The following is a 27,696-nucleotide window of genomic DNA, read 5'->3' on the forward strand; positions in this document are numbered from 1 at the left end:
TCGCTCTTGTTACCCAGGCTGGAGTGCAATGGCGCGATCTCGGCTCATCGCAACCTCCGCCTCCCGGGTTCAGGCAATTCTCCTGCCTCAGCCTCCTGAGTAGCTGGGATTACAGGCATGTGCCACCATGCCCAGCTAATTTTTTGTATTTTTAATAGAGACAGGGTTTCACCATATTGACCAGGATGGTCTCGATCTCTTGACCTCGTGATCCACCCGCCTCGGCCTCCCAAAGTGCTGGGATTACAGGCTTGAGCCACCGCGCCCGGCCTCTGATTTTTGTATTTTAGTAGAGATGGGGTTTCACCATGTTGGCCAGGATGGTCTCGATTTCTTGACCTCATGGTCTGCCCACTTTGGCCTCCCAAAGTGCTGGGATTATAGGCGTGAGCCACCACGCCCGGCCATTTTTCCTTTACCCCTTTTTCTTTTTTTGTAGACAGGGTCTCACTGTGTTGCCTAGGCTGGTCTTGAACTCCTGGCAAGCGATCTGCCCACCTCGGCCTCCCAAAGTGCTGGGATTATAGGCGTTAGCCACCTCGTCCGGCTCTACACTCGGGTTTTAATCCTGGCTCTGCCACTTACTAGCTGTGTGACACTAGCAAGTTAACTTCTCTGATCTTTAGTTGCTGTGGAATGGGGAGCTTGGTAATGAATTCAGCTTACCATGCCCTCATGAATATAAAGGGTTTAGAATAGGAACTGGCATACAGACAGTGCAGAATAAACGTTAGCCTAAAAGGGGGAGAAACTGCATTTTGCCAGTGAGCTCAAAGTCCATGGCCATGTGCAAATGAAGGTTGGAAACCCTCGGGCAGGGATGTTTGGTAGTCGCTGGAGCTCTGACTGCAAATAATAATCATGGTGCTGTAGTTTTAGAATTATACATCCACGCAGGATTCACTAGGTGCCTGGACTTGTTCTGATACATGTCTGTCTTTTGACTTCCCACTATTTCTTTTTATTTTATTAAAATTTTTTTTTTATCTTTTAAAAGATGGGGTTTCACCAGGATGGCCAGGCTGGTCTTGAACTCCTGACCTCAGGTGATCCACCCACCTCGGCCTCCGAAAGTGCTAGGATTACAGGCGTAGGAGATACCGCGCCCGGCCTCTGCCTCCTATATTTACAGGTAAGAAAACTGTCAAGCCAGAGAGGTTAAGACTCTAGTCCAAGGTCTGTGCTAAAGCCAGCCCAGCGGACTGTCGCCAGAAAGAACCACCGGGAAGGAGGTCAGAAGGAGCCAGATCCGCCAGTGCCAGCCCTCTCTCGGGCTCCCTGGGGACTCCCAGCGGGCGAGGACTGCAGGCGGCCCAGGTTAAACGTGCGGCGAGTCCCGCGCTCAGAGGTATCCGTGCCCCGCCCGCCTCCGCCCCGCCCCTTGCCCTGGCTTGTCCAATCCCACAGCGTTCATGTAAATGAGGCACCCAGAGAGCGCCTAGGCGAGCGTGGCAGGGGTGTGCCTTCCTTCTACCGCCCGAGCATCGCTCTGATTCATTGTTAAAATAAAGACGCCGTGACCCTGGTACTCCCTCCCCGGCAGCCCCTGTGCGTGGAAACCCAGCCAAGGTTAGTACTAGACCGCGGAAAAGAGGAGCTGGTTGGGGGCGGCCCGCGGGAGAGGTAGGGATCGAGGGATGCTGGGAGGAACTGGGTGAATGGCTGGATGGAGAGGGGTCCCGGGGCCATTCTCCGGGTGGGGCATGCGTAGCTGCTTAAGGTTTTGATTTTTATATCCACATCTCAACTGCATTTTAGAGAAGGATTCTGCCTATTGATTGTGGGTAGGGGAGAAAACGGGAGCAGCGAGGGGCACTTGGAGTAGATTCCCCTACCCGCCCTCCGGAAAATGAGCGGCGTTCTCCTGCTAGGGGACGCTCCATTATGTGGCCAGACCAGGAGAGCAACGCCCAGGACGGGCGGGGCCGATGCGTCCCCTTTCCACCACCAGGAGCCGGGAGGACAACCGTCTGGGGAAGATCAGAAACCCTGGGGCCACGGAAGGGCCAGTGGGTGCCCCTTTCCCCACCGTGCCCTGCCGTCGCCCCCACCCCATTCCCTTCTACAGGTCTGATGGTGGAGGAGCGGAGCCTTGCCTTGGCTCTGACTGTCCCAGGGGAGGAGGTGAGATTCCTCAGCTCACCAAGACTGGCAACAAAAGCCTGATCCCCTGGAACGCACCAGGTGAAGATGGATGTGGGCAGGTGACCTGGGGGCACCAAAAGCTGCATGTGTTTTGGGATGTTGCCTTCCTCCCTCCCCCCACCCTTCCCCTGGGACTTTGTGTGGGTAGGGAGGGCATCTTTAAGTGACTCTCCTGACCCAGTTTCACTCCAGGGCATGGATGTTGGAGTCCCCAGGGGCACCCAGAAAGAAGAACCCTTGCATAAGTGAAGACAGCAGGGTTTCAGAAGGGCATGATGCTTCACACCTCGAATCCCAGCACTTTGGGAGGCTGAGGGGAAAGGATTACTTGAGGTCAGGAGTTCAGGAGTTCAAAACCAGCCTGGGTAACACAGCAAGAGCCTTTTTTTTTTTTTCTTTTTTTTGAGACATCCTGTTGCCCAGGCTGGAGTGCAGCAGGGCAATCTTGACTCCACTGCAACCCCCACCTCCCAGGTTCAAGCAATTATCTTGTCTCAGTCTCCTGAGTAGCCGGGATTACAGGTGTGTGCCACTACACCCAGCTGATTTTTGTATTTTAGTAGAGATGGGGTTTCACCATGTTGGCCAGGCTGGTCTCAAACTCCTGGCCTCAAGTGATATGCCTCCCTCAGCCTCCCAAAGTGCTGGGATTACAGGCGTGAGCCACTGCACCTGGCCAAGGTCCCATTTTTACAGAAGAAAAAATTTAAAAATTAGCTGGGCATGGTGGCATGCACCTGTGGGCCCAGTTATTGGGGATACTGAGGCAGGAGGATCATTTGAGCCTGGGAGTTTGAGGCTGCAATGAACTGTGATCAAGCCACTGTACTCCAGCCTGAGTCACAGAGCAAGAGCCTGCCCCCACCTCCCCAAAAACAACAAGGGCTGGGCATGGTGGTTCACACCTGTAATCCCAGCACTTTGGGAGGCCGAGGGAGGCAGATCACCCGAGGTCAGGAATTTGCCTGGCCAACATGGCAAAACCCTGTCTCTACTAAAAATAAAAAAATCAGCCAGAGTGATGGCACATGCCTGTGATCCCAGATACTACCTGGGGGGGCCGAGGCAGGAGAATTGCTTGAATCCAGGAGGCGGAGGTTGCAGTGAGCTGAGACCATACCACGGCACTCCAGCCTGGGCGACAGAGTGGGACTCTGTCTGAAAAAACAAAACAAAAAGAGACACTAGGGTTTATTTTTGGCTAAGCTCTGCCACAAACTTGCTGTGTGACCTTAGGCTGTTCACTTTTGTCAAAGACGTTGTCCTCAACTCTGAAAATACCTGGGCAGGCCTTTGCTGCCCTCCCTGTGCTTTCCAAGGACCTGTGTGAGTTGGCAGTGTGATGCTGTGCCCCTCACTTCCACCTCTGAGAGAGCAGGGACACACACAGACCTGGATTTGTTTCAGCCACTGTGACCTTGAGGGAGCTAAGGAACCGTTCTGAGCCTCAGTTACCTGATCTAAAATTAGGATTAATTTGATTTACAATGCAGAGTAGCTATAAGACAAGGACACTCAAACTTTAGGATGCATTAGAATCACCTAGAGAATCACCTCTTTATTTTTATTTTTATATTTATCTATTTATCTTTTTTTTTTTGAGATGGAGTTTTGCTCTTGTTACCCAGGCTGGAGTGCAATGGCGCGATCTCGGCTCACCGCAACCTCCGCCTCCCGGGTTCAGGCAATTCTCCTGCCTCAGCCTCCTGAGTAGCTGGGATTACAGGCACGCGCCACCATGCCCAGCTAATTTTTTGTATTTTTAATAGAGACAGGGTTTCACCATATTGACCAGGATGGTCTCGATCTCTTGACCTCGTGATCCACCCGCCTCGGCCTCCCAAAGTGCTGGGATTACAGGCTTGAGCCACCGCGCCCGGCATATTTATCAATTTATTTATTTATTTTGAGATAAAGTCTCTGTTACCCAGGCTGGAGTGAAGTGGCACGATCTCCACTCACTGAGACCTCCACCTCCCAGGTTCAAATGATTCTCGTGGCTCTGCCTCCTAAGTAGCTGGGACTACAGGTGAGCACCACCACGCCCAGCTAATTTTCATACTTTTAGTAGAGGCGGGGTCTCACCATGTTGGCCTGGCTGGTCTAACTCCTAGCCTCAAGTGATCCACCTCAGGCTACCAAAGCGCTGGGACTACAGGCATGAGCTACCGCCCCTGGCTGGAATCACTTCTTTAAAATGCACAGCCCCAGACCTCACTCCCTTAGAGATTCTGACTGGGTGGACTGGGAGACGGAAAGGGGAATCTAGATTTTTTTTTTTGAGATGGAGTCTCACTATGTTTAGGCTGGAGTGCTGTAGCTATTCACAGGTGTAATTATAGCACGTTACCTCCTGGGTTCAAGAGCTCCTCCTGCCTCTGCTTCTGAGTAGCTGAGACTGCAGGTCCACAGCATCTTACTCAGCTTTTTTTTTTTTTTTTTTTTTCCCCTGAGACAGGCTCTCAGTCTGTCACCCAGGCTGGAGTGCAGTGGCAGACTCATGGCTCACTGCAGCCTTGACCTCCCAGACTCAGATGATCCTCCCACCTCAGCCTCCTGAGTAGCAGGGACCACGGGCCTGCACCACCCTGCCCAGCTAATTTTTGTATTTTTTGTAGAGATGGGGTTTTGCCAGTTGTCCAAGCTGGTCTTGAGCTCTTGGGCTCAAGTGATCCCCCGGCTTTGGTCTCCCAAAGTGCTGGGATTACAGGCATGAGCCACTGCACCCAGCAGGAATCTGCATTTTTTTTTTTTTTTTTTTTTTTTAGACAGAGTCTCACTCTGTTGCCCAGGCTGGAGTGCAATGGCGAGGTCTAGACTCACTGCAACCTCCGCCTCCTGGGTTCAAGCCATTCTCTTGCCTCAGCCTCCCTAAGTAGCTGGGATTACAGGCACCCACCACTGCACCCAATTGATTTTTATTATTTTTTTTTTTTTTATTTTTTTTTGAGACGGAGTTTCGCTTTTGTTGCCCAGGCTGGAGTGCAATGGCGCGATCTCGGCTCACCGCAACCTCCGCCTCCTGCATTCAGGCAATTCTCCTGCCTCAGCCTCCTGAGTAGCTGGGATTACAGGCACATGCCACCATGCCCAGCTGATTTTTTGTATTTTTAGTAGAGACGGGGTTTCACCATGTTGACCAGGATGGTCTTGATCTCTTGACCTCGTGATCCACCCGCCTCGGCCTCCCAAAGTGCTGGGATTACAGGCATGAGCCACTGCGCCCGGCCGATTTTTATATTTTTAATAGAGGTCAGGTTTCACCATATTGTCTAGGCTGGTCTCAAAATTCTGACCTCAAGTGATCTGTCTACCTCAGCCTTCCAAAGTGCTGGGATTATAGGCGTCGGCCACGGTGCCTGGCCTGGAATCTGCATTTTTTTTTTTTTTTTTGAGACGGAGTTTCGCTCTTGTTACCCAGGCTGGAGTGCAATGGCGCGATCTCGGCTCACCGCAACCTCCGCCTCCTGGGTTCAGGCAATTCTCCTGCCTCAGCCTCCTGAGTAGCTGGGATTACAGGCACGCACCACCATGCCCAGCTAATGTTTTGTATTTTTAGTAGAGACGGGGTTTCACCATGTTGACCAGGATGGTCTCGATCTCTTGACCTCGTGATCCACCCGCCTCGGCCTCCCAAAGTGCTGGGAATACAGGCTTGAGCCACCGCGCCCGGCCGGAATCTGCATTTTTATGAACAGTCCAGGAGGGTGTAATACAGAGCCCTTGGTACACACTTTCAGCAACACTGCATTAAGGACTAGAAATCACACATCAAATGCTGGTGAGTGCTTGGGTGCTTAGTAGGTGCTTAGTGAGTGTTTGTTGAGTGAATAAATGAACAGGGATGAATGGAGAACAGGAACATCCAAAGTAATGATTGAATAACCTATTTCCCTGGTCCTTGTCTAGAAACTGGGGCAACTGGGGCAACTGGGGCTGGTGCTCAGGTGAGTGACCAGCCAGTCATCTGGTCTTTGCCTCCCTCTCATTTTTCCAAGGCCTCACCTAGAGGGTCAGCCACTGGATCACAGGAATGGCCCTGGCCTGACTCACCCAACATGGAGGAGGTATCTGGGAGAGCTCCATGTGAACACTTCGAGGCCAACATGCTCACCCAGAACCGCTGTCAAAACTGCTTCCACCCTGAGGAGGCCCATCGAGCAAGATACCAGGTGGGCCAGTTTTCCACGTGGTTGGGGTGGTTTGGGATGGGGACATGGGTGATGGACTGTGCCTCTCCTGTCCACTAACTTGCAATTGAACCCAAGTGCTGGCCTTCCCCCTGGCCACAGCCTCGATTTTCCCACATTACAATGAAATTACATTTTCCCACATTACAATCTTCAGTCACTTTGTTCCTGCTTATATGAGTTTTACCATTGCCTCATTGAATCTATTATTACTTTGTTATTCTTTATTTTTTATTTATTTATTTTTTTTTTTGAGAGGGAGTTTCGCTTTTGTTACCCAGGCTGGAGTGCAATGGCGCGATCACGGCTCACCGCAACCTCTGCCTCCTGGGTTCAGGCAATTCTCCTGCCTCAGCCTCCTGAGTCGCTGGGATTACAGGCACGCACCACCATGCCCAGCTAATTTTTTGTATTTTTAGTAGAGATGGGGTTTCACCATGTTGACCAGGATGGTCTTGATCTCTTGACCTCGTGATCCACCCGCCTCGGCCTCCCAAAGTGCTGGGATTACAGGCTTGAGCCACCGCGCCCGGCCTATTTATTTATTTTTTAAGATGGGGTTTCACCATGATGGCCAGGCTGGTCTTGAACTCCTGACCTCAGGTGATCCACCCACCTTGGCCTCCCAAAGTGCTAGGATTACAGGCGTGAGCCACCACGCCCGGCCTACTTTGTTATTCTTTAAATCAACATCATTTTCCCCTTCTATTGAAACAAAACTTCACATCATCACAAGTAGAAAACTAGAATGATTTCTTGTATGTACAAGGTTAAGAAAAAAGGTAGAAAAAGAAAAACTCAAAACAGAAATGTCATCAAATCCTAACTCGAGAGTGTTTTCTTTTCTTTTCTTTTTTTTGAGACAGAATCTCGCTCTGTTGCCCGGGCTGGAGTGCAGTGGCAATGGCGCGATCTCAGATCACTGCAATCTCCGCCTCCTGGGTTCAAGTGATCCTCCTGCCTCAGCCTCCCACGTAGCTGGGATTACAGGTGCCCACCACCATGCCTGGCTAATTTTGTGTTTTTTAGTAGAGATGGGATTTTGCCATGTTGGCCAGGCTGGTCTTAAATTCCTGACCTCAGGTGATCCATCCACCTTGGCCTTCCAAAGTGCTGGGATTACAGGCGTGAGCCACCGTGCCCAGCTGAGACCGTTTACTATGGAAGGCTCTGAGCTTGAGTCCTGTTGGCTCTTTGTCAAAAAGGGAGATTAGCAGATGTTAGAGAGATGTGAAGAATACACTAGAACTGCCTGGAGAGTTTTTCTCTCTCTCTCTCTCTTTTTTTTTTTTTTTTTTTGTAGTTAGGGCTTGCTCTGTAGCCCAGGCTGGAGTGCAGTGGTCCAACCATGGCTCACCGCAGCCTCAGAGTTTGGGGAACATGTTTTATTAACCGGCCGGGCTGCCTCGTAACAGTCAGAGGAGGCAGCCCCGAGCTTATAAAACGAGGGGTTTATATGGGGTGAGAGGAGCATAAGGGAGTTTCAGGACTGAGATAATCTATCAGCTTGTAACAGACACAGAGATAGTGTGTCAACTTGTAACAGACCTACGATACATCATCCTGTGACTTTTGTGGCGGCAGTTTTAAAAAAAAAAAGAGAGCAACCAGGATTTTGTACAGATATGTGTCAAACGGGAATTTACAAGTATGAGTAAACAACTTATGTTTTCCTGTCCTCCCCCGAACTGCCCGGTTGGCCGTAATCACTGGCAGCCTTGATGTGGTGCCTAGGTGGGAGTTCAGAAATGCAGCTGCAGAGCAATCAGAGTGGGGGGAAGGCGTCAGCTTACCAGGAGGGGGATTTCTGAGGCAGTTTGTCCCTAACAAAAACAAAACAAACAAACAAACAGAATATGCAAAGGCCCTGAGGAGGAAAGGAGGCTGCCCATGGGGCCGGAAAGGCCGCAAGAGGGAGGCACAGAGGAGCTATAGGACAAGGATGGAGAATCGGGGGCCTGGTCTCACTGACTGGCCTTGTGTGGCTTTGCGGACATGCTGAGGACTTAGGATTTTTTTTTTTGAGACAGAGTTTCACTCTTGTTACCCAGGTTGGAGTGCAATGGCGCGATCTCGGCTCACCGCAACCTCCGCCTCCTGGGTTCAGGCAATTCTCCTGCCTCAGCCTCCTGAGTAGCTGGGATTACAGGCACGCGCCACGATGCCCAGTTAATTTTCTGTATTTTTAGTGGAGATGGGGTTTCACCATGTTGACCAGGATGGTCTCGATCTCTTGACGTCATGATCCACCCGTCTCGGCCTCCCAAAGTGCTGGGATTACAGGCGTGAGCCACTGCGCCCGGCCCAGGACTTAGGATTCTAAGACTTTTTTTGTTTTGTCTCGTTTTTTTTTTTTTTTTTTTTGAGAGGGAGTCTCAGTCTGTTGCCCAGGCTGGAGCACAGTGGCGCAATCTTGGCTCACTGCAACCTCTGCCTCCTGGGTTCAAGCAATTCTCTGCCTCAGCCTCCAAAGTAGCTAGGATTATAGGCACGTGCTACCATGCCTGGCTCCACAACCGCCTAATTTTTTGTATTTTTAGGTAGAAACGGGGTTTCACCATCTTGGATAGCCTGGTCTTGATCTCTTGACCTCGTGAGCCACTCGCCTCGGCCTCCCAAAGTTCTGGGTTATAGGCGTGAGCCACCTCACCTGGCCCTGTTTTTTGGGTTTTTTTGAGACAGAATCTTGCTCTGTCGCCCAAGCTGGAATGCAGAGGCAGGATCTTGACTCACTGCAATCTCTGCCTCCCAGGTTCGAGCGATTTTCCTGCCTCAGCCTCCTGAGTAGCTGGGACTATAGGCATGCGCCACCACATCTAGTTAATTTTTATTTATTTATTTATTCTTTAAAGATGGGGTTTCACCATATTGGTCACGCTGGTCTCGAACTCCTGACCTCAGGTGATCCACCCACCTCAGCCTCCCAAAGTGCTAGGATTGCAGGTGTAAGCTACTGCGCCCAGCACGTCTAGTTAATTTTTGTATTTTTAGTAGAGATGGGGTTTCACCATGCTATTGAGGCTGGTCTTGAACGCCTGGCCTCAAGTGATCTACCCTCCTTGGTCTCCCAAAGTGCTGAAATTAAACGTATGAGCCACCTGGCCTGGGCAAGCCATTGAAGATTTTAAATAAGGGAGTGACGTGCTCTGATTTGCATTTTTCACAGTCACTCTGATTGCTGGGCAGAGAGAACGGAGTGCAGAGCAGTGAGAGTGAGTCAGGTGACCTGCCAGGAAAAGGTGCATGTACTCACCCGTGCCAGAGATGACAGGGCTTTCAGATGGAGGCAAATGGACACATTTCCGAACTCACTGAATAGGCGCATCTACAGGATTTGGGGGTGGGGGAGGGGAGAAACCCATGGCTGACTCCTGTTGTTTCTCCAGGCAGGGTACTTGGGTTGGGAGGTCTGTTTGGAGCTCTCTGGGGCATGGTGTGAGGTGCGGGCAGGACACAGTGGAGATGAGGGGGAGGTTAGTGAGTTGGGGGGGCTGGAGCTCAGGGCCAGACTGCCATGGGAGATGGAGGCCTGCCAGTCTTCAGGATCTGTTACTGACCGAAGTCTTGCTCATGGATGAGCCTGTCGTCTGCGGAGGAAAGTGTGGAATGAGACGAGTAGGCCTGGGTGAAGGCCGGGGAATCAGCAGAGACAGTCAAGAGGGCCAGAGGCTTGGAGGCAAACCCCACAGTGGGCCCCTCCTCCTCAGGGGCCAAGGCCAGAGATGGTTTCAAGGTAAGAGAGGGGACCAGGCACAGTGGCTCCTGCCTGTGGTCCCAGCACTGTAGGAGCCTGAGGCTGAAGGATGGCTTGAAACCAGGAATTCAAGGCCAGCCTAGGTAACACAGAGAGAGCCCATCTCTACAGAACTACAAATTTAACTGGGTATAGTGGTGCACGCCTGTAGTCCCAGCTGCTTGGGAGGCTGAGGCAGGAGGATCGTTTGAGCCCAGGAGATCGAGGCTGCAGCGCACTGTGATCAGGCCACTGCCGGAGCAAGACTCTGTCTCAAAAAACAGAAAAAAGATCAGAGAGGGGCACCGCATCAAATCCTCCACTTTTTCAGCTTCCGGTTGCTCTGATGATGATCTGAGGCTGTGAAACTCTCCTTTTGCAAATGCATGAGGGTGACTTTGTGTCACTGAGCCAGGCCCTGGGACCCAACTCTGGGCAGGCAACCGCCTGTGTACCACATGTGATAGTAAGAAACTAACCCTGGCCCAGGCGCAGTGGCTCACGCCTGTAATCCCAGCACTTTGGGAGACCGAGGCGGGCCGATCACCTGAGGTCAGGAGTTTCAGACCAGCCTGACCAACATGGTGAAACCCTGTTTCTACTAAAAATGCAAAAATTAGCCAGGTGTGGTGGCAGGCGCCTGTAATCCCAGCTACTTGGGAGGCTGAGGCAGGAGAATCACTTGAACCTAGGAGGCGGAGGTTGCAGTGAGCTAAAACTGCTCCATTGCACTCCAGCCTGGGCAATAAGAGCAAAACTTTGTTTAAAAAAAAACCAAAAAACTGACCCTGGGCCCCAGAAGGTGGCACTCCCTTTTCCGGCCTCTTCCACCTACCTCCCTGTTCACTCCTCTACCACTCTGGACCCATTCCAAGGTGCCGCATGGTCAGACATTGAAGGACTGGGTGGGGTTTTTTCTGCCACCCTCAGATGCTGCTGCTGGGGTCGGGGCAGTTCTCCCCTGGCTGACTCTCTCTGCCTCACCTACTGTCTCCCCATCTCTCTGTCACAACAGGTCTCCAGGGACCAAGTTTAACCCATTTTGCCTCCAAGGATTCTGGACCCTTGGCTATATTTGCCCCTGGCTTTAGGTCAAGAGATTTCCAACATGGAGTCAAAAAATCTATATGTCAAAAAAAAAAAAAAAAAAAAAAGCGGAGGCCAGGCACAGTGGCTAAGGCCTGTAATCCCAGCACTCTGGAAGGCCGAGGCAGGTGGATCAACTTGAATTTAGAAGTTCGAGACCAGCCCTGGGCAACATGGCAAAACCCCACCTCTACTAAAAATATAAAAATTAGCCAGGCATGGTGGCATGCACCTGTAGTCCCAGACACTCAGGAGGCTGTGGCATGAAAATCGCTTGAACCCCAGAAGTGGAGGTTGCAGTGAGCCAAGATCATGCTACTGCACTCCAGCCTGGGCAACAGAGCGAGACTCCGTCTCAAAAACAAAAAAAAAGCCAGGCACGGTGGCTCACGCTTGTAATGTCAGCAATTTTGGAGGCCTAGGCGGGCGGATCATGAGGTCAGGAGTTGGAAAACAACCTGACCAATACGGTGAAACCCCATCTCTACTAAAAAAAAAAAAAAAAAAAAAAAAAAAATTGGCTAGGCACAGTGGCTTACACCAATAATCCCAGCACCTTGGGCGTCCGAGGTGGGAGGACTGATTGAGCCCAGGAGTTTGTGACCAGTCTGGGCAACATGGCAAAACCCTATCTGTTTAAAAAAAATTTTTAGAGGTCAGGCATAGTGGCTAATGCTTGTAATCCCAGTACATTGGGAGGCTGAGGTGGGCCGATCATAAGGTTGGGAGTTCGAGACCAGCCTGTCCAATATGGTAAAACCCCATCTCTACTAAAAAATATAAAAATTAGCCAGGTGTGGTGGCGTGTGCCTGTAATCTCAGCTACTCAGGAGGCTGAGGCAGGAGAATTGCTTGAACCCGGGAGGCAGAGGTTGCAGTGAGCTGAGATCGTGCCACTGCACTCCAGCCTGGGCAACAAAAGCGAAATTCCGTCTCAAAAAAAAATGAAAGAAAAAATTTATTTAAATTAGCAGGGCCGGCTGGCAGGAGCCTGTACTCCTCGCTCCTCACTAGGCTGAGGTGGGAGGATCACTCAAGCCTGGGAAGGCAGCAATGAGCTGTGATCACACCACTGCGCTCCAGCCTGGGTAGCAGAGTGAGACCTCGTCTCAAAAAAAGAAACATCCCCAGCCTTGCTGCAGCTGTGATCCCTATGCACCTATACTGGGTGCAAACTTATCTCCATGAGCCTGATAAAGGTGTCTCCTTGAGCTCAGCAAAGAAACGGTTGGGTCCAATTGTGGCATCTTTTTGTTTTTTTTGAGATGGAGTCTCCCTCTGTCACCCAGGCTGGAGTACAGTGGTGCAATCACGGCTCACTACAACCTCCGCTTCAGGATTCAAGCGATTCTCATGCCTCAGCCTCCTGAGTAGCTGGGGTTGCAGACGCATGCTACCACTCTTGGCCAATTTTTGTACTTTTAGTAGAGATGGAGTTTTGCCATGTTGGCCAGGCTGGTCTCGAACTTCTGACCTCAAGTGATCTGCCTGCCTCAGCCTCCCAAAGTGCTGGAATTACAGGGATGAGGCACTGCCCCAAGCCCCCAGTTGTGGCATCTTTAGTCACACTAGAATATGCAGAAATGGCCCCAGGTCCTAGGGTGTCCCAGCCTGCCAAGCACGACCCACTGTTGACCAACTGGTGGTGCAAAACACTCTGGGGAGCTCCAGCTTCCATGGGCTCCAAGGCTCTGCACACCCTGTTCCTGCTTCACTTATAGTGGAGTTTCCCACAGGCTGGGAGATGTGGGGAAGAGTCAACCCCGGAACTGACAGCCTGGACCAGAGGGAGGGGTATGCCCAGCACCCCAGACCCTTTGCAATTTATTTATTCTTTTTTTTTTTTTGAGACAGAGTCTCACTCGGTCGCCCAGACTGGAGTGCAGTGATATGATCTTGGCTCACTGCAATCTTCACCTCCTGGGTTCAGGCAATTCTTCTGCCTCAGCCTCCCGAGTAGCTGGAACTACAGGCGTGTAGCACTATGCCCAGCTAATTTTCTTTTTTTATTTTTAGTTGAGACGAGGTTTCACCATCTTGCTCAGGCTGATCTCGAACTCCTGACCTCGTGATCCACCCCCCTCAGCCTCCCAAAGTGCTGGGATTACAGGTGTGAGCCACTGTGCCCGGTTATTTATTCTTTTTTTTTTTTTTTTTTTTTTGAGACGGAGTTTCGCTCTTGTTACCCAGGCTGGAGTGCAATGGCGCGATCTCGGCTCACCGCAACCTCCGCCTCCTGGGTTCAGGCAATTCTCCTGCCCCAGCCTCCTGAGTCGCTGGGATTACAGGCACGCGCCACCATGCCCAGCTAATTTTTTTGTAGTTTTAGTAGAGACGGGGTTTCACCATGTTGACCAGGATGGTCTCGATCTCTTGACCTCGTGATCCACCCGCCTCGGCCTCCCAAAGTGCTGGGATTACAGGCTTGAGCCACCGCGCCCGGCCGGTTATTTATTCTTAACAGTATTTAACATTATTCTGCCAGTTTCACATTTATCAAATTTTATTTAATATTCTTACATAATTTGTTATATTTGTGTTTTTTTGTTTTTTTTTGGTTTTTTTTTTTGAGACCGAGTCTCATTTGTCTTTCAAGCTGGAGTGCAATGGCAAAATCATAGCTCATCAGGCTCAAGCAGTCCTCCCGCCTCAGCCTCCATGTGTCACCACACCCGGCTAATTTTTAAAATTTTTTGTAGAGACAGTGTCTTGCTCTGCTGCCCAGGCTGAGACCAGACACTGTTGGTCCCTTTATGGGTCGGGTGGGTTGGCTCACACCTGTAATCTCAATACTTTGGGAGGCCGAGGCAGGTTGATCACCTGCTATCAGGAGTTCGAGACTAGCCTGGCCAACATCGGCAAACCCCTGTCTCTATTAAAAATACAAAAATTAGCCAGGCACGCTGGCTCACACCTGTAATCCCAGCACTTTGGGAGGCCAAGGCAGGTGGATCACCTGAGGTTGGTAGTTCAAGACCAGCCTGACCAACACGGAGAAACCCCATCTCTACTAAAAATACGAAATTAGCCAGGTGTGGTGGCGCACGCCTGTAATCCCAGCTACTTGGGAGACTGAGGCAGGAGAATTGCTTGAGCCCAGGAGGCGAAGGTTGCAGTGAGCTGAGATTGAGCCATTGCACTACAGCCTGGGCAACAAGAGTGAAACTTGGTCAAAAAAAAAAAAATTAGCTGAGCGTGGTAACGCGCACCTGTCACCCCAGCTACTGGGGAGGCTGAGGCAGGAGAAGAATTGCTTGAACCCCAGAGGTAGAGGTTGCAGTGAACCGAGATCACACCATTGCACTCCAGCCTGGATGACAAGAGGAAGACTTTCTCAAAAAAGAACAAAAAGAAAGAAAGAAAGAAAAATAAAGCCCTTTACAAATATTAACTCATTTAATTCTCAGAACACCCGCAGGAGGTGGGTCCTACTGTCCTGCTGGTTTTGTAGATGAGCTAACTGAGGCACAGAGAGGATAAGTCACATGGCCCAGCTCTTGGTCACACCTCAGCCTCCATTTCAGAGAGGAGAAAACAAGGCTCCAAAAGGGGAAGTCATCGGCCTGAGGTCACCAGCGGGGAAGTGGAGGAGCCAGGATGGGGACCGAGGTCCATCTGAGGCCAGAGCCAGTGCTGACCCGCCAGACAGGAAATCAGAGCTGGCGACTGACCACGGGGCACGTTGGAGCAGGTGGTGGGTGGCAATGAGGGCTGGGGTGAAAGCCAGGATGAGGTGTCACATCAGGCTAGGGCTCCTGCTGGACCTGGTGGGCCAGAGACCCCTGGCTGATGCCTGGAGTACCTCTCTCTCCTCTTTTCTGCTGTGCCGTCCCCTGGGTGGCCAAGGCGCCGGGCCCGGCTGTGGATCTGACACCTCCTGCTGCCGAGCTCTGATCAGAATCTGACTGCAGGGCAGGGGGCGAAACCGAATCCTGCTGGGCCTCCCCTGGCCTGGATGTCACGGCAGACACCCTAGCCCTACTCCTTGGCACCGCCCGTCCCCTAGCAGTGGCCTTGTTGGAACCTGGAGAGCCTGTGCCCACCCCAGGGTGCCGACCAGGCTGCTGCCTTGGCCCTGGGCTCCGGACTCCAGGATCCCCAGGGATCCCATGCCCAGGCTCCTGCCCCTCCCGGCTCTGAGGTGAGCTGCTGGGATCAGGTTCCTGCGGTTTCATGTCCCGCATTGTTCTTGGCTGGGCCCTGGCTTATGAAACAGTAATGAGGGGCCCCTGCTCCCGAAGCCGGTCCCTCTAAGGTTTCCCCTGCCTCGGCTGCTGCTGCCACCACAGCCTGGAGTCAGGGCCTGGGAGGGCGGCAGCATGGGGGCCTGAGCCAGAGCCCCCCGGGGACGAGGGTGCTGACAGCCGACAGCCACCACCGCCAAAGCCCGCAGCCCAGGTAATCTGAGAGGAGGCGGGGCACAGGGTGACATGGCCACTGTCTCCCACCACCAGGGGAGGGACCTGCGGCTCTCCCGAGGTGGGGAGGAATGGGGGGGGTACCCTGGAGGTAAGCAGCCATTCCCCCTTGGTGAGCTGAGCACCAGACCAGCCTTCACAGGTGTGGCTTCCCGAGGGCAGAGGGAGAGAGGAGTGGGCAGCTGGCTCCAGGCCCCCGCCCTTTTCCTGGGCCTTGACCCTCCAGCCCTGGAGCCCCTGCTTCTCCATTAGTGGGGCAAATCTCTTCCGTACTCCAAGGCCTTGTTTTCCCATCTCCTCCACCATCCACCGCCTCTGCCTCCCCGAGACCTCTCCCTTCTCTCAGCCCGCTGAATCTTTCCTCCTCACCTTTGTCTTTTGGCCGGAAAAGAACCTGATGGATCCTTCTATCCACCTCGTTCTGGGGCGCACACATACACATGCATGTATACATAACTTAAACTTATGTAAACATACAGATAAGTGTACCCGCAGGACCTGTGGAGACGTGCATGCACAAGAGCTGTCGATGCCCATGTGCACACGTGTGCCCCCAATACCAGGCCTTTATCCACACACATACCTGCTCCAAGGCCCATCATACGTATACACACACATGTGCATGTACACACCAGGCTTCTCGGCCAGCCCTCGGCTTGAGTCCCAAGGGGCGCTTCCTGCCTGATGGGCAGCTCCTTGGGAAGTACGAGATCCCTGGAGGAGACGCCTGGAGACTCCCACACTGCCCGGTGCCGGGAGGGGCTGTGCAGGGGGAGGGGAGCCCCCACGTGGGCTCTGAGCCGCCTCCTCTCTCCAACCCTGGTCCAGGAGCTCAGGAGCCCTTCGGGTGCTGAGGCACCCTACTGCGACCTGCCTCAATGCCCACCAGTCTCTGAAGACCCACTTAGCTCCTCAACCTCCGGCTGCCAGCCTGTGGTGGACCCGGGCCTCAGGCCAGGCCCCAAGAGGTGGGTAGAGCCACAGGGCTCGGGGAAGGTCTTTGTGGGGTGGAACACCCTTGCCCTTCCCACTTGCACTCCTTCCGCAAGGCAGTGCGTGTATCTAATGGCTGCTGGCATGGGTCACGTGCTCAGTCCTCCAAGCCTAGGCACAGGCAGGCGGTGGGCATGCTCCTCCGGCCCACAGAAGAACTCAGATCACACCACTGTGCTTGCACCTGGGTGGCTGAGCTTCCCCTCCCCAACCCTGGCTGTCTCTCCCGGGGGCCCTGCCCACCCCATAACCTTCCAAGACCTCGCTCAGCTGCATATGTGGCTGCTGTGTACCGACCTTGCCATGGGCATGGCCACATCCTGCTCACATTTCCTGGTTCCCTTCGCACAGCTTTAAAAGATTAAATAGTCCCTGCACCCAGGGGCACCTGCTGTCACCCACCTACCTGGGCGTGCACTGCTCCAGGCTCTGGGGTTCCTTCCATCCTCAGGCCCGAGCGGAAGTCCTCCTTTAGGGTTGTGGTACCTTGGGAGGCCATGGCCTGAGCATCTAGAAATCTGGGTCCCCGCTTAAGATTCACCCCTGCTGGATCTTGAGCAAGCTACTCTGTCTTTCTGTATCTCATTGTCCTGTCTGTAAAATAAAAGGGGTTGAATCAAATCAGCACTGCGCTGGGATCAGGTGCTCCTCACAGGTAGGCATACTAAAAACATACACACAAAAAGCAAAAAAAAAACGGGGCGCGGGGGCTCACGCCTGTAACCCCAGCACTTTGGGAGGCCGAGGCGGGTGGATCACGAGGTCAGGAGTTGGAGACCAGCCTGGCCAACATGGTGAAACCCCGTCTCTATTAAATATACAAAAATTAGCCAGGCATGTTGGCAGGTGCCTGTAATCCCAGCTGCTCAGGAGACTGAGGCAGGAGAATCGCTTGAACCCAGGAGGCAGGGGTTGCAGTGAGTTGAGATGGTGCCATTGCACTCCAGCTTGGGTGACACAGCAAGACTCCGTCTCAAAAAAAAATAAACAACAACCCTCGAAGACAGCTTTGCTATCAAGTATGTTTCAGAAAGTGGGATAAATGAAGATGAATAGCTTTCCTGCAGGACTTGTCAGAGCCTTTAGCCTGCCTGTGTGTGTTGTGGCTTTTAGGTGAGGGAGGTAGAGAAGTATGTCATTTGACTACAGAGTTCTTTTTATGGTCAGCACTTATTATCCTCATGTAGGCCAATCTGTGGGTCATCTTTGGGGATACTGTCAGCACTAAGCCTTCTTGAGCCTTTGGCTTCTTTTAAAGCAGGGCTTTCTCAGCAGCTCTCTCCCTCAGCATCCAGGCTGGTGAACCTGTCACTGCCCGTGGAGTGTGCTGCCTCTCACATCCTCATTAGCCCAGCATGAATCTGTCTCCTTGTTTTTTTTTTCTCAAGATGGAGTTTCACTCTTGTTACCCAGGCTGGAATGCAATAGCATGATCTTGGCTCACTGCAATCTCTGCCTCCCGGGTTCAAGCGATTCTCCTGCCTCAGCCTCCCGAGTAGCTGGAGTTACAGGCATGTACCATCAAGCCCAGCTGATGTTTTTGTATTTTTTAGTAGAGACGGGATTTCTCCATGTTGGTCAGGCTGGTCTCGAACTCCCAACCTCAGGTGGTCCACCCGCCTCAGCCTCCCAAAGTGCTGGGATTACAGGCATGAGCCACTGCACCTGGCCATGTCTTCTTAGACTTCCTGAGCTTGGGGTCAGTAGACTAAGACTAACTCGGAGAAGGAGCTCCACTTTTGGTTGAAAATTGGGGCTGGGGCAATAGTTTTGGTTCATAACATGGCTCTGCCCTTTCCTTTCTCTGTGACCTTGGCCAGTCTGTTGACCTCTCTGAGCCTCAGTGTCTTCCTCTCTGAAATGGGAATCATTATTATTACTATTTTGAGATGGAATCTTGCTCTATAACCAAGGCTGGAGTGCAATGGCAAGATCTTGGCTCACTGCAACCTCAGCCTCCCAAGTAGCTGGGATTACAGGCATGCGCCACCACACTTGACTAATTTTTGTATTTTTATTTATTTATTTTTGAGATGGAGTCTCACGGTGTCGCCCAGGCTGGAGTGCAGTGGCGCGATCTCAGGTCACTGCAACCTCCGCCTCCCAGGTTCAAGCAATTCTCCTGCCTCAGCCTCCCAAGTAGCTGGGACTACAGGCGCATGACACCGCGCCCAGCTAATTTTTGTATTTTTAGTAGAGATGGGGTTTCACCATGTTGACCAGATCACCAGGTCGAACTCCTGACCACAGGTGATCTGCCCATCTCAACCTCCCAAAGTGCTGGGATTACAGATACAGGCCACCATGCCCGGCCTAAAATGGGAATTATTATACTTGCTTTAAAGGGATGCTGTTTTAGCTCATCGAGGAAACCCATAGAAAAAGCCGGACACAGAGGCAGCCCTCGGCATTGGCTCCCTCTCCCACACCAGTGTGTGCAGCGTGTGGGCCCCAGGCTCCCTTTGTGAGTGAATGTGTATGCCTGGGTGGGGTGAGGGGTACTCCTAACTCCCCATTACTTTTTGGGAAAAAGTCATGGGTCTGTCTCCTCTCCCAGGGCCCCATCCCCCTCAGCAGGGCTCCCGGAAGAGGGCCCCACAGCCACCCCCAGGAGCAGGAGCCAGGAGCTTGAGGCGGTGCCCTATCTGGAGGCCCTGACCTCTTCCCCGCGAGGCAGCGGCAACGAGGACCCCGGCTCTGACCCCAGCTCCAGCCCTGACTCCGTCACCCCTGATGATACCAGCAACCCGTCCTTTGTGGTGAGCCGGGAGAGGGAGATGGGGGGATGAGCGGGTCCCATGCCGCCATCTCCAGCCCTGGGTCCTGCCTCAACCTGCAGGCCAGGGCCAAGCCTCATACTGGGAAGCTGGTGAGGTCCTCTGGACCATTAGCTGGCACCTCGGGCCACCTCGGTGAACCCCTGGAGGGTGGGAGTTTCAGCACGGGCTGGCCCAGGGCGGCTGGAGTCTGGCTGTGAAGAGACCGGGGAAGGCGTTTCAGCCAACAGGAGCTCCGGGTGAATCACTAGCAGGCTTGGGCTGCCACACACTCTCAGGTCCCAGAGGGCTGGGACGTTGGGCACGGTATCTAGAGCAAGAGTGGCACAGAGCCCCAGGGCCCTGCCCTTGCCATGCAGTGCTGAGCCCCATGACCAGCCCTGGCATAGATTTCCAAGGGACATAGGAAAGGGAGCAGGCTGCGGGGGTCATTTAGCTATGAAAAGACAAGACCCAGCAGTCATTTCTCAAGCATTTGCACTTTGAGGGGCTGCCACAGAGCAGGAGAGACAGGCTTGTCCCAGGAGACCCCCAAAGGAAAGTGACAGGGGTGGTGATAAGATTCAGAATGAAACAAACCAGGCCAGGTGAGGTGGCTCACACCTGTAATCCTAGCACTTTGGGAGGCCGAGGTAGGCGGATCACGAGGTCAGGAGTTCGAGACCAGCCTGACCAACATGGTAAAACCCCGTCTCTACTAAAAATACAAAAATTAGCCGGGCATGGTGGCGGGCGCCTGTAATCCGAGCTACCCAGGAGCCCAAGGCAGGAGAATCCCTTGAACCTGGAAGGTGGAGGTTGCAGTGAGCCGAGATCACACCACTACACACCAGCCTGGGCGGTAGAGCAAGACTCCTCATAAACAAAACAAAACCAACCCAGCTTCTCCTTCCTAAGGGCTTGGTGGGTGTGGGCTCAGGGGAGACTCACCACACCCTTGGAGGCGGAGGCTACGATGGCCCCACATGGGGCTGAGGCTCAGAGAGGGGAGCAACCTAGTGGAGGCCACACACCTGGGAAGTGTTGGGGCTAGGATTTGAACCCACTTCTCTCTGGCCCCTTGGGGTGTCTCACACAGTCCCAAATGTAGAGCTCTGGGACTCTGGGGAAAGCTCGTGGTGTCAGTGGACATGCATGTCTCCCAGGTTTATTGAAGGTGAGTGACTTAGCACTTAGCACCTGCCAGAGCCCAGCACAGTGCCAGGCAAACAGCACGTGCTTTTTATTTAATCGATTGATTGAGACAGGGTCTCTCTCTGTTGCCCAGGCTGGAGTGCAGTGATGCGAAAACAGCTCACTACAGCATTGACCTGGGCTTAAGCGATCCCCCAATCTCACCTCAGCCTCCTGAGTAGCTGGGACTACAGGCGTGCACCACCATGCCTAGCTAATTTTTTTTTTTCCTTTTTTGAGACACAGTCTTGCTCTGTTGCCAGGTGCCAGGCTGGAGTGCAGTGGCACGATCTTGGCTCACTGCAACCTCCACCTCCCGGGTTCAAGCAATTCTCCTGCCTCAGCCTCCCAAGTACCTGGGACTACAGGTGCTCGCCACCACACCCAGCTAATTTTTGTATTTTTTTAGTAGAGACGGGGTTTCATCATGTTGGCCAGGATGGTCTCGATCTCTTGACCTCATGATCTGCCTACCTTGGCCTCCCGTAGTGCTGGTATTACATGTGTGAGTCACCATGCCTGGCTGAGAAGTGCTTTTTAACGTCAGTTCCTTTCCCTTCCTTCCACCCTCTCATTCAGGGACTGCATGTCCTGGAGCCTTTCTCCTGCAAATATACTTTCTCCTCCCATTCTCTGGCAGGACTGGGACACTGCTGAGAGGCAGGGGGGGGCCCTCAGCTGGGACGAGCTCAAAGTGATGATCCCAAGGCAGCCTCAGGAGGGGCTGAGAGCCTACAGCTCCCAACGGGCTCCATCTCTCCTCACCAGATCCCCCGTGAGAGGAGACGCTGCAGGCCAGAAAAAGGAGGGTGAGTCCTTCTGCCAGGTTGGTTCCCATGCTCGTGGGTATGTGATGGCATGGGGCTCCCCAGATAGCCATCTCACTGGCCATTTGGGACCTTGGGCATGGCTTACTTTGGTGGCCTGGGTGTTAATAATAGTAACAGTTCCATCCGGGCACGATGGCTCACACCTGTAATCCCAGCACTTCGGGAGGCTGAGGTGGGTGGATCATGAGGTCAGGAGTTTGAGACCAGCCTGGTCAACATGGTGAAACCTCATCTCTGCTAAAAATATAAAAAATTAGCTGGGCGTGGTGGCAGTGCCTGTAATCCCAGCTTATCGGGAGGCTGAGGTAGGAGAGGCGGGAGGTGGAGAACCCAGGAGGCAGAGTTTGCAGTGAGCCGAGACTGTGCCACAGCACTCCAGCCTGGGCAACAGTGAGACTCCATCTTAAAAAATAAAATAAATAAATATATAAAATAATAATAATAGTAACAGTTCCCTGTCATGATGGAGCAGCCACAATGAGCCATGCTACCCGCTTGATTATTATTATTTTATTATTATTATTTTGAGACAGAGTCCCACTCTGTCTCCCAGGCTAGAGTGCAGTGGTGCAATCTCAGCTCTCTGCAACCTCTGCCTCCCCAGTGTAAGGTTGACCAAAAGCAGGGAGAGGCAGACCCAGGGTCAGGTTTAGCAAGTTTGTTTCAACCTGCCAGGCTGTCTCACCACAGGCAGTGAAGACAGCAGCCTGGCTTACACACTATGGGGGTTCTCTAGGGGGTTTCCAGGTGGCCAGGTGCTGTTTTAAGAAAAACTTCATTTTGGTTCTCGGGGGCTGACATCCTGCTTAATTGGGTCAACATTGTGGATCCAAGAACCAGATGTGGTCACATCCTGGAACCTAGGTGCCCTGTTTACAAGGCCTGAGGCTGTTTCTGTTATCAGCTTGGCTTAACAGGGGAGAATCGAGTGGTGAGGGGTGTCTATGGGCCTGACTTGTTGGAACCCTAACACCCAGTTCAAACGATTCTTCTCCCTCAGCCTCCCAAGTAATTGAGATTACAGGTGCCCGCCACCACGCCTGGCTAATTTTTGTATTTTTTGTAGAGATGGGGTTTCACCATGTTCGCCAGGCTTGTTTCAAATTCCTGGCTGGGGATTACAGGAGTGAGCCGTCATGCCTGGCCATAGCCAAGGAGTTTGGGCTTTCTTCTGTAAGTAGCAGGGAGCCACCGAAGGTTTTTGAGGCAGAAAGTCATGTCATTGAACCTGCGTCTTAGGAAGTTCCCTAGGGCAAAGAGACAAAGGATGAATTGGAGCAGGGCAGGGCTGAAGGATGAGAAACCAGTTCAGAGGCTGCTATGTCCGCTGTAGCAATAACTGGTTCAGGCCTGAATCGCCGGCAAATGGGAAATCCCTAGGGTGGTAGGTTGTCAGGAAACAGGATAGTCATGGTCTCCAAGAATCAGCCCTCAGATTCTGCATCAATTACCGAGAGAAAAAGGCACCCTTAGGCTGGGGAGAGTGGGCAGATACACCTTCAGCAAGCGGCTGCTCAGCATGCCCGGAGTGGGGCAAACCAACATCAGATGTCCCCTGATGTGATGCATGGGGTTGGGGTGGGGATGCTGGGGTGGGCACGGAATCCCTTCCCTTGTAACTCGTCCTGCTGCAAGTGCATTGCCTGTACCTCACCCCAGTGAAACATCAAACACACCTGAATTCAAAGACATTCTGCAAAATGATCGGGCTATCCATTGGACAAAAAAGGGGCTAGGGGATGTTCCTGACTAAAAGAGACGACAGAGACAAGGACATGGAATGCCATGTGTGAGCCCAGTGGGATCTGGGACAGGAGGAGACAGAGCTGTGATGGATGTTATTGAGACAACTGGGGCAATTTATTACTTTTTTTTTTTTGAGATGGAGTCTCGCTCTGTTGCCCAGGCTAGAGTGCAGTGGTGCGATCTTGGCTCACTGCAACCTCCGCCTCTTGGGTTCAAGAGATTCTCCTGCCTCAGCCTCCTGAGTACCTGGGCCTATGGGCACATGCCTGGCTAATTTTTTATATTTTTAGTAGAAGTGGGGTGTCACTGTGTTAGCCAGGATGGTCTCGATCTGCTGACCTCATGATCTGCCCATCTCGGCCTCCCAAAGTGCTGGAATTACAGGCGTGAGCCTCTGAGCCTGACAACTTATTATTATTATTATTTTTTGAGATGGAGTCTCACTCTGTCACCCAGGCTGGAGTGCAGTGGCTCAATCTCCACTCACTGCAATCTCTGCCTCCCAGGTTCAAGCGATTCTCCTGCCTTAGCCTCCTGAGTAGCTGGGATTACGGGTGCCTGCCACCACGCCCAGCAGCTGACTTTTTGTATTTTTAGTAGAGACAGGTTTCGCCATGTTGGTCAGGCTGGTCTCAAACTCCTGACCTTAGGTGATCCAACCTCCTTGGCCTCCCAAAGTGCTGGGATTACAGATGTGAGCCACCTTGCCTGGCTAACTCGGGTAATTTGAATATGGACTGCATGTTAGATCACAGGATTGTATTGATGTTTTGTTTCCTGAGTGTGAAATGACATTGTGGATGAGAAGGAAAATGTCCTTGTTCTTAGAGGCATTAGGGAAGTGTCATGATGGCTTCAACTGCCTGTCTCACATGGGTCAACAAAATGGATCAATGATAGATAGGTGTGGGTAGGTAGATAGGTAGCATGTTAGTTCATTCTTGCATTGCTATAAAGAAATATCTGGCCGGGCATGGCAGCTCATGCCTGTAATTCCAGCGCTTTGGGAAGCCGAGGTGGGTGGATCACAAGGTCAGGAGTTCGAGACCAGCCTGGCCAACATGGTGAAACCCCGTCTCTACCAAAAATACAAAAATTAGCCGGGTGTGGTGGTGGGTGCCTGTAGTCCCAGCTACTCAGGAGGCTGAGGCAGGAGAGTCTCTTGAACCTGGGAGGCAGAGGTCGTAGTGAGCTGAGATCGAACCTCCCCAAAAAAAAAAAAAGAAAAGAAAAGAAAAGAAAGAAATACCTGAGCTGAGGCTGGGTAATTTGTAAAGAACTTTTTTTGGCTCATGGTTCTACAGACTATACTGGAAGCATGGTGCTGGCATCTGCTTCTGGTGAGGCCTCAGGGAGCTTACAATCATGGTGGAAGGTGAAGAGGGAGCCTGCGCATCACAAGGTACAAGCTGAAGCAAGAGAGAGAGGAGGAGCCAGCTCCTTTAAACAGCCAGCTCTGCTGTGAGCCGGCTCTGCTGTGAGCCGGCTGAGCCAGAACTCACTCTTCACCAGGGGGTGGCTCTAGGCCAGGCATGAAGAATCCGCTCCCATGATCCAATCACCTCCCACCAGGCCCCACCTCCAACACTGGGAATCACACTTCAGTCTGAGATTTGGAGGGGCCTAACATCCAAACTATATCAGATCATAGATAGATAGATAGATGATACACAGACAGATCAGATAGATGATTGATTAGATAGATACATAGACAGATAGAGAGATCGATCAGATAGATGATAGACAGATAGATACATAGATACATAGATATATAGATAGATCAGGTTTTTTGTTGTTGTTGTTTTTCTGAGACAGAGTCTTGCTGTTATCCAGTGCAAGTGGTGAGATCTCACCTCACTGCAACCTCCTCCTCCCAGGTACAAGCCATTCTCCTGCCTCAGATTCCTGAGTAGCTGGGACTACACGTATACGCCACTGTGTTAGGCTAATTTTTGTATTTTTAGTAGAAACTGGTTTCATCATGTTGGCCAGGATGGTCTTGAACTCCTGACCTCATGTGATCTGCCCACCTCAGCCTCCCAAAGTGCTGGAATTACAGGCGTGAGCCACCAGTAGTAGAGACAGGGTCTCGCCATGTTGCCTAGGCTAGTCTGGAACTCTTGAGCTCAAGTGATCCTCCCACCTTGGCCTCCAGAGGTGCTGGGATTACATGTGTGAGCCACCACTCCCACAGCTGTGGCTCCTTTAAGATCAGGCCACAGTACCCTTTACTCACCTAGAGCACTAGCTAAGGGACATGCACATAGCTGGTGCCCCACACCTGCTCGGTGACTGAGGGATGGAGGGGGGTGGAGAATAACACACCAAGGTCATGGCAAGTCTGTCATGAGGCTAGGAATTGCCAAGAGGCTACTACTGAGGACAGTTACATTAATTCCTTAGGCCAGCACTTCTGAAACTATAAATAAAATAATATAAGGTGTACAAATCACCAGAGAGCTTTGTTAAATGCAGATTCAGAAGCAGTGCATCTGGGCTGGGACCTGAGATTCTGCATTTCTGGCAAACTCCCAGTTGCCCGTTTACAAAAGGTTGTCCGTTCCTGCACCTTTCCCAACCTCACAGCAGCCCTGGAAGAAGGCTCAGGGCAGGAACATTTCAATATAAGGAACGGGGGCTTTCCAGAGCTGTCACACATGAAACAGGCTCATTAGAACCTGTCTCAGGCTGGGCGCAGTGGCTCACGCCTGTAATCCCAGCACTTTGGGAGGCCAAGCTGGGGGGATCACCTGAGGTCGGGAGTTTGAGACCAGCCTGACCAACATGGAGAAACTCTGTCTCTACTAAACATACAAAATTAGCCAGGTGTGATGGTGCATGGCTGTAATCCCAGCCACTCAGGAAGCTGAGGCAGGAGAATCGATTGAACCCGGGAGGCGGAGGTCGTGGTGAGCTGAGATGGAGCCACTGCACTCCAGCCTGGGCAATGAGAGTGAAACTCTGTCTCAAAAGAAAAAAAAAACCTGTCTCTACTAAAAATACAAAAGTGAGCTGGGCGTGGTGGTGTGTGCCTGTAATCCCAGCTACTTGGGAGGCTGAGGCAGGAAAATCCTTTGAACTCAGGAGGCAGAGATTGCACTGAGCTGAGATAGTGTCACGGCACTCCAGCCTGGATGACAGAGTGAGCCTCCATCTCAAAAAAAAAAAAAAGCAAACAGAAATTGGGGGAATTCCTCGGATTCTGATTGAAGGAAATAAAACTGAGAGGAATAGACTGTCAGGTGGCGTCCGTCAGGTGGCTGCTGCCGGGCCCCCCTCCCCCTCCCTGGGGTCATGTGGGCTGTTGGCAACACTTCTCTCCATGAGTTTGCTTCTTCTCTGTCTTGTCCATGGAAGATCCCCAGATCATGAGGATGTTCAGTTCTTGAACCCATCTCTTGACTGAGTCAGGGTCTCCATTTCAAATTCTTTTCTTTTTTTTTTTTTTGAGTTTCCCTCTATAGCTCAGGCTGGAGTTCAGTGGCATGATCTCGGCTCACTGCAACCTCCGCCTCCTGGGTCCCACTTCAAGCAGTTCTCCTGCCTCAGCCTCCCAAGTAGCTGGGATTACAATTACACGCCACTGTGCCCAGCTAATTTTTGTATTTTTAGTAGAGATGGGGTTTTACCACGTTGGCCAGGCTGGTCTCAAACTCCTAACCTCAGGTGATCCACCCGCCTTGGCCTCCCAAAGTGCTGGGATTACAGGCGTGACTACCGAGCCCAACCAGTTTCAAATTCTTGATCTCATCTTGAGAGAGGCATCCAAGCCCTTGTCTAACCAGCCTTGGTCAGAGAGGTGGAGTCACTTGGTACAGACAGAGGCCTGTAAGAGGAGGGTGTGGGGTCTGCCCTAATCACTGGTCCTAGGGGACAAAGAAGGGTGGAATGTGAGAGCTGTCTGGACCCCTCCACTTACCTCGAGCCTCTCTCTTCTCTCTCCAGACACCGGTGGTGGGGGCCGGAGCGCAGGACAGCACTGGGCAAAGCTCCGGGGAGAAAGCGGGTACTTCTCCCTGGAGCGGCACCAGCCACCACTGACCCAGGCTTCCTCCATGACACCACACAGCAGACCTCGAAGCGCCACCCCCCAGGCTTCCCCCGGCCAAAGGGACATTGCCCAGGCTGCCTCTACACAGCGTGACACCACCCGAGCCTCCTCTCCTCACCAAATCACCCAAAGGGATGCCCCCGGGGCCTCATCCACACAGCAGGATACCTCCAGGGCCTTATCCACACAGCGGAACACCCCCAGAGCTTCCACTCCCTCACGAAGCACCCAACAAGATAACCCCAGAACCTCATCCAACCAACAAAATAATCCTCAACTTTCTTCTCCCCTAAGAGCCACCCAACAAGATAACCCCAAAACCTCTTTTACCCAGCAGGACAACCCCCAAACTTCTTTTCCTGCTTGTACTCCCCAGCGGGAAAACCCCAGAACACCCTGTGCCCAACAAGACAATCCCAGACCTTCCTCTCCCAACAGAACTACCCAACGGGACAACCTCAGAACACCCTGTGCCCAGCAGGACAATCCCAGAGCCTCTTCTCCCATCAGAGACAACCCCAGAACACCCTGTGCCCAGCGGGACAATCCCAGAG

General features: G+C 52.3%; 1 protein-coding gene across 1 annotated transcript in view; it reads left to right on the forward strand.

Moving 5' to 3' along the window:
* Positions 1 to 1,086: 1,086 nt before the first annotated feature.
* The window catches only part of LOC116542044 (TRIO and F-actin-binding protein-like), a 28,333-nt gene continuing 1,723 nt past the window's right edge, over positions 1,087 to 27,696 (forward strand). Inside the window, 7 exon segments of the mRNA XM_032266694.1 lie at positions 1,087 to 2,184; positions 6,144 to 6,317; positions 16,401 to 16,540; positions 19,123 to 19,324; positions 21,156 to 21,324; positions 27,037 to 27,693; position 27,696. The exon segment at position 27,696 is cut by the window's right edge and continues 1,723 nt beyond it. Coding sequence (XP_032122585.1) covers positions 6,204 to 6,317; positions 16,401 to 16,540; positions 19,123 to 19,324; positions 21,156 to 21,324; positions 27,037 to 27,693; position 27,696 — 1,283 coding nt within the window. The 5' untranslated portion in view covers positions 1,087 to 2,184; positions 6,144 to 6,203.

This window comes from Sapajus apella, unplaced genomic scaffold (assembly GCF_009761245.1).
Source record: "Sapajus apella isolate SASKATOON/1434 unplaced genomic scaffold, GSC_monkey_1.0 scaffold160, whole genome shotgun sequence".
Taxonomy (NCBI): Eukaryota; Metazoa; Chordata; class Mammalia; order Primates; family Cebidae; genus Sapajus; species Sapajus apella.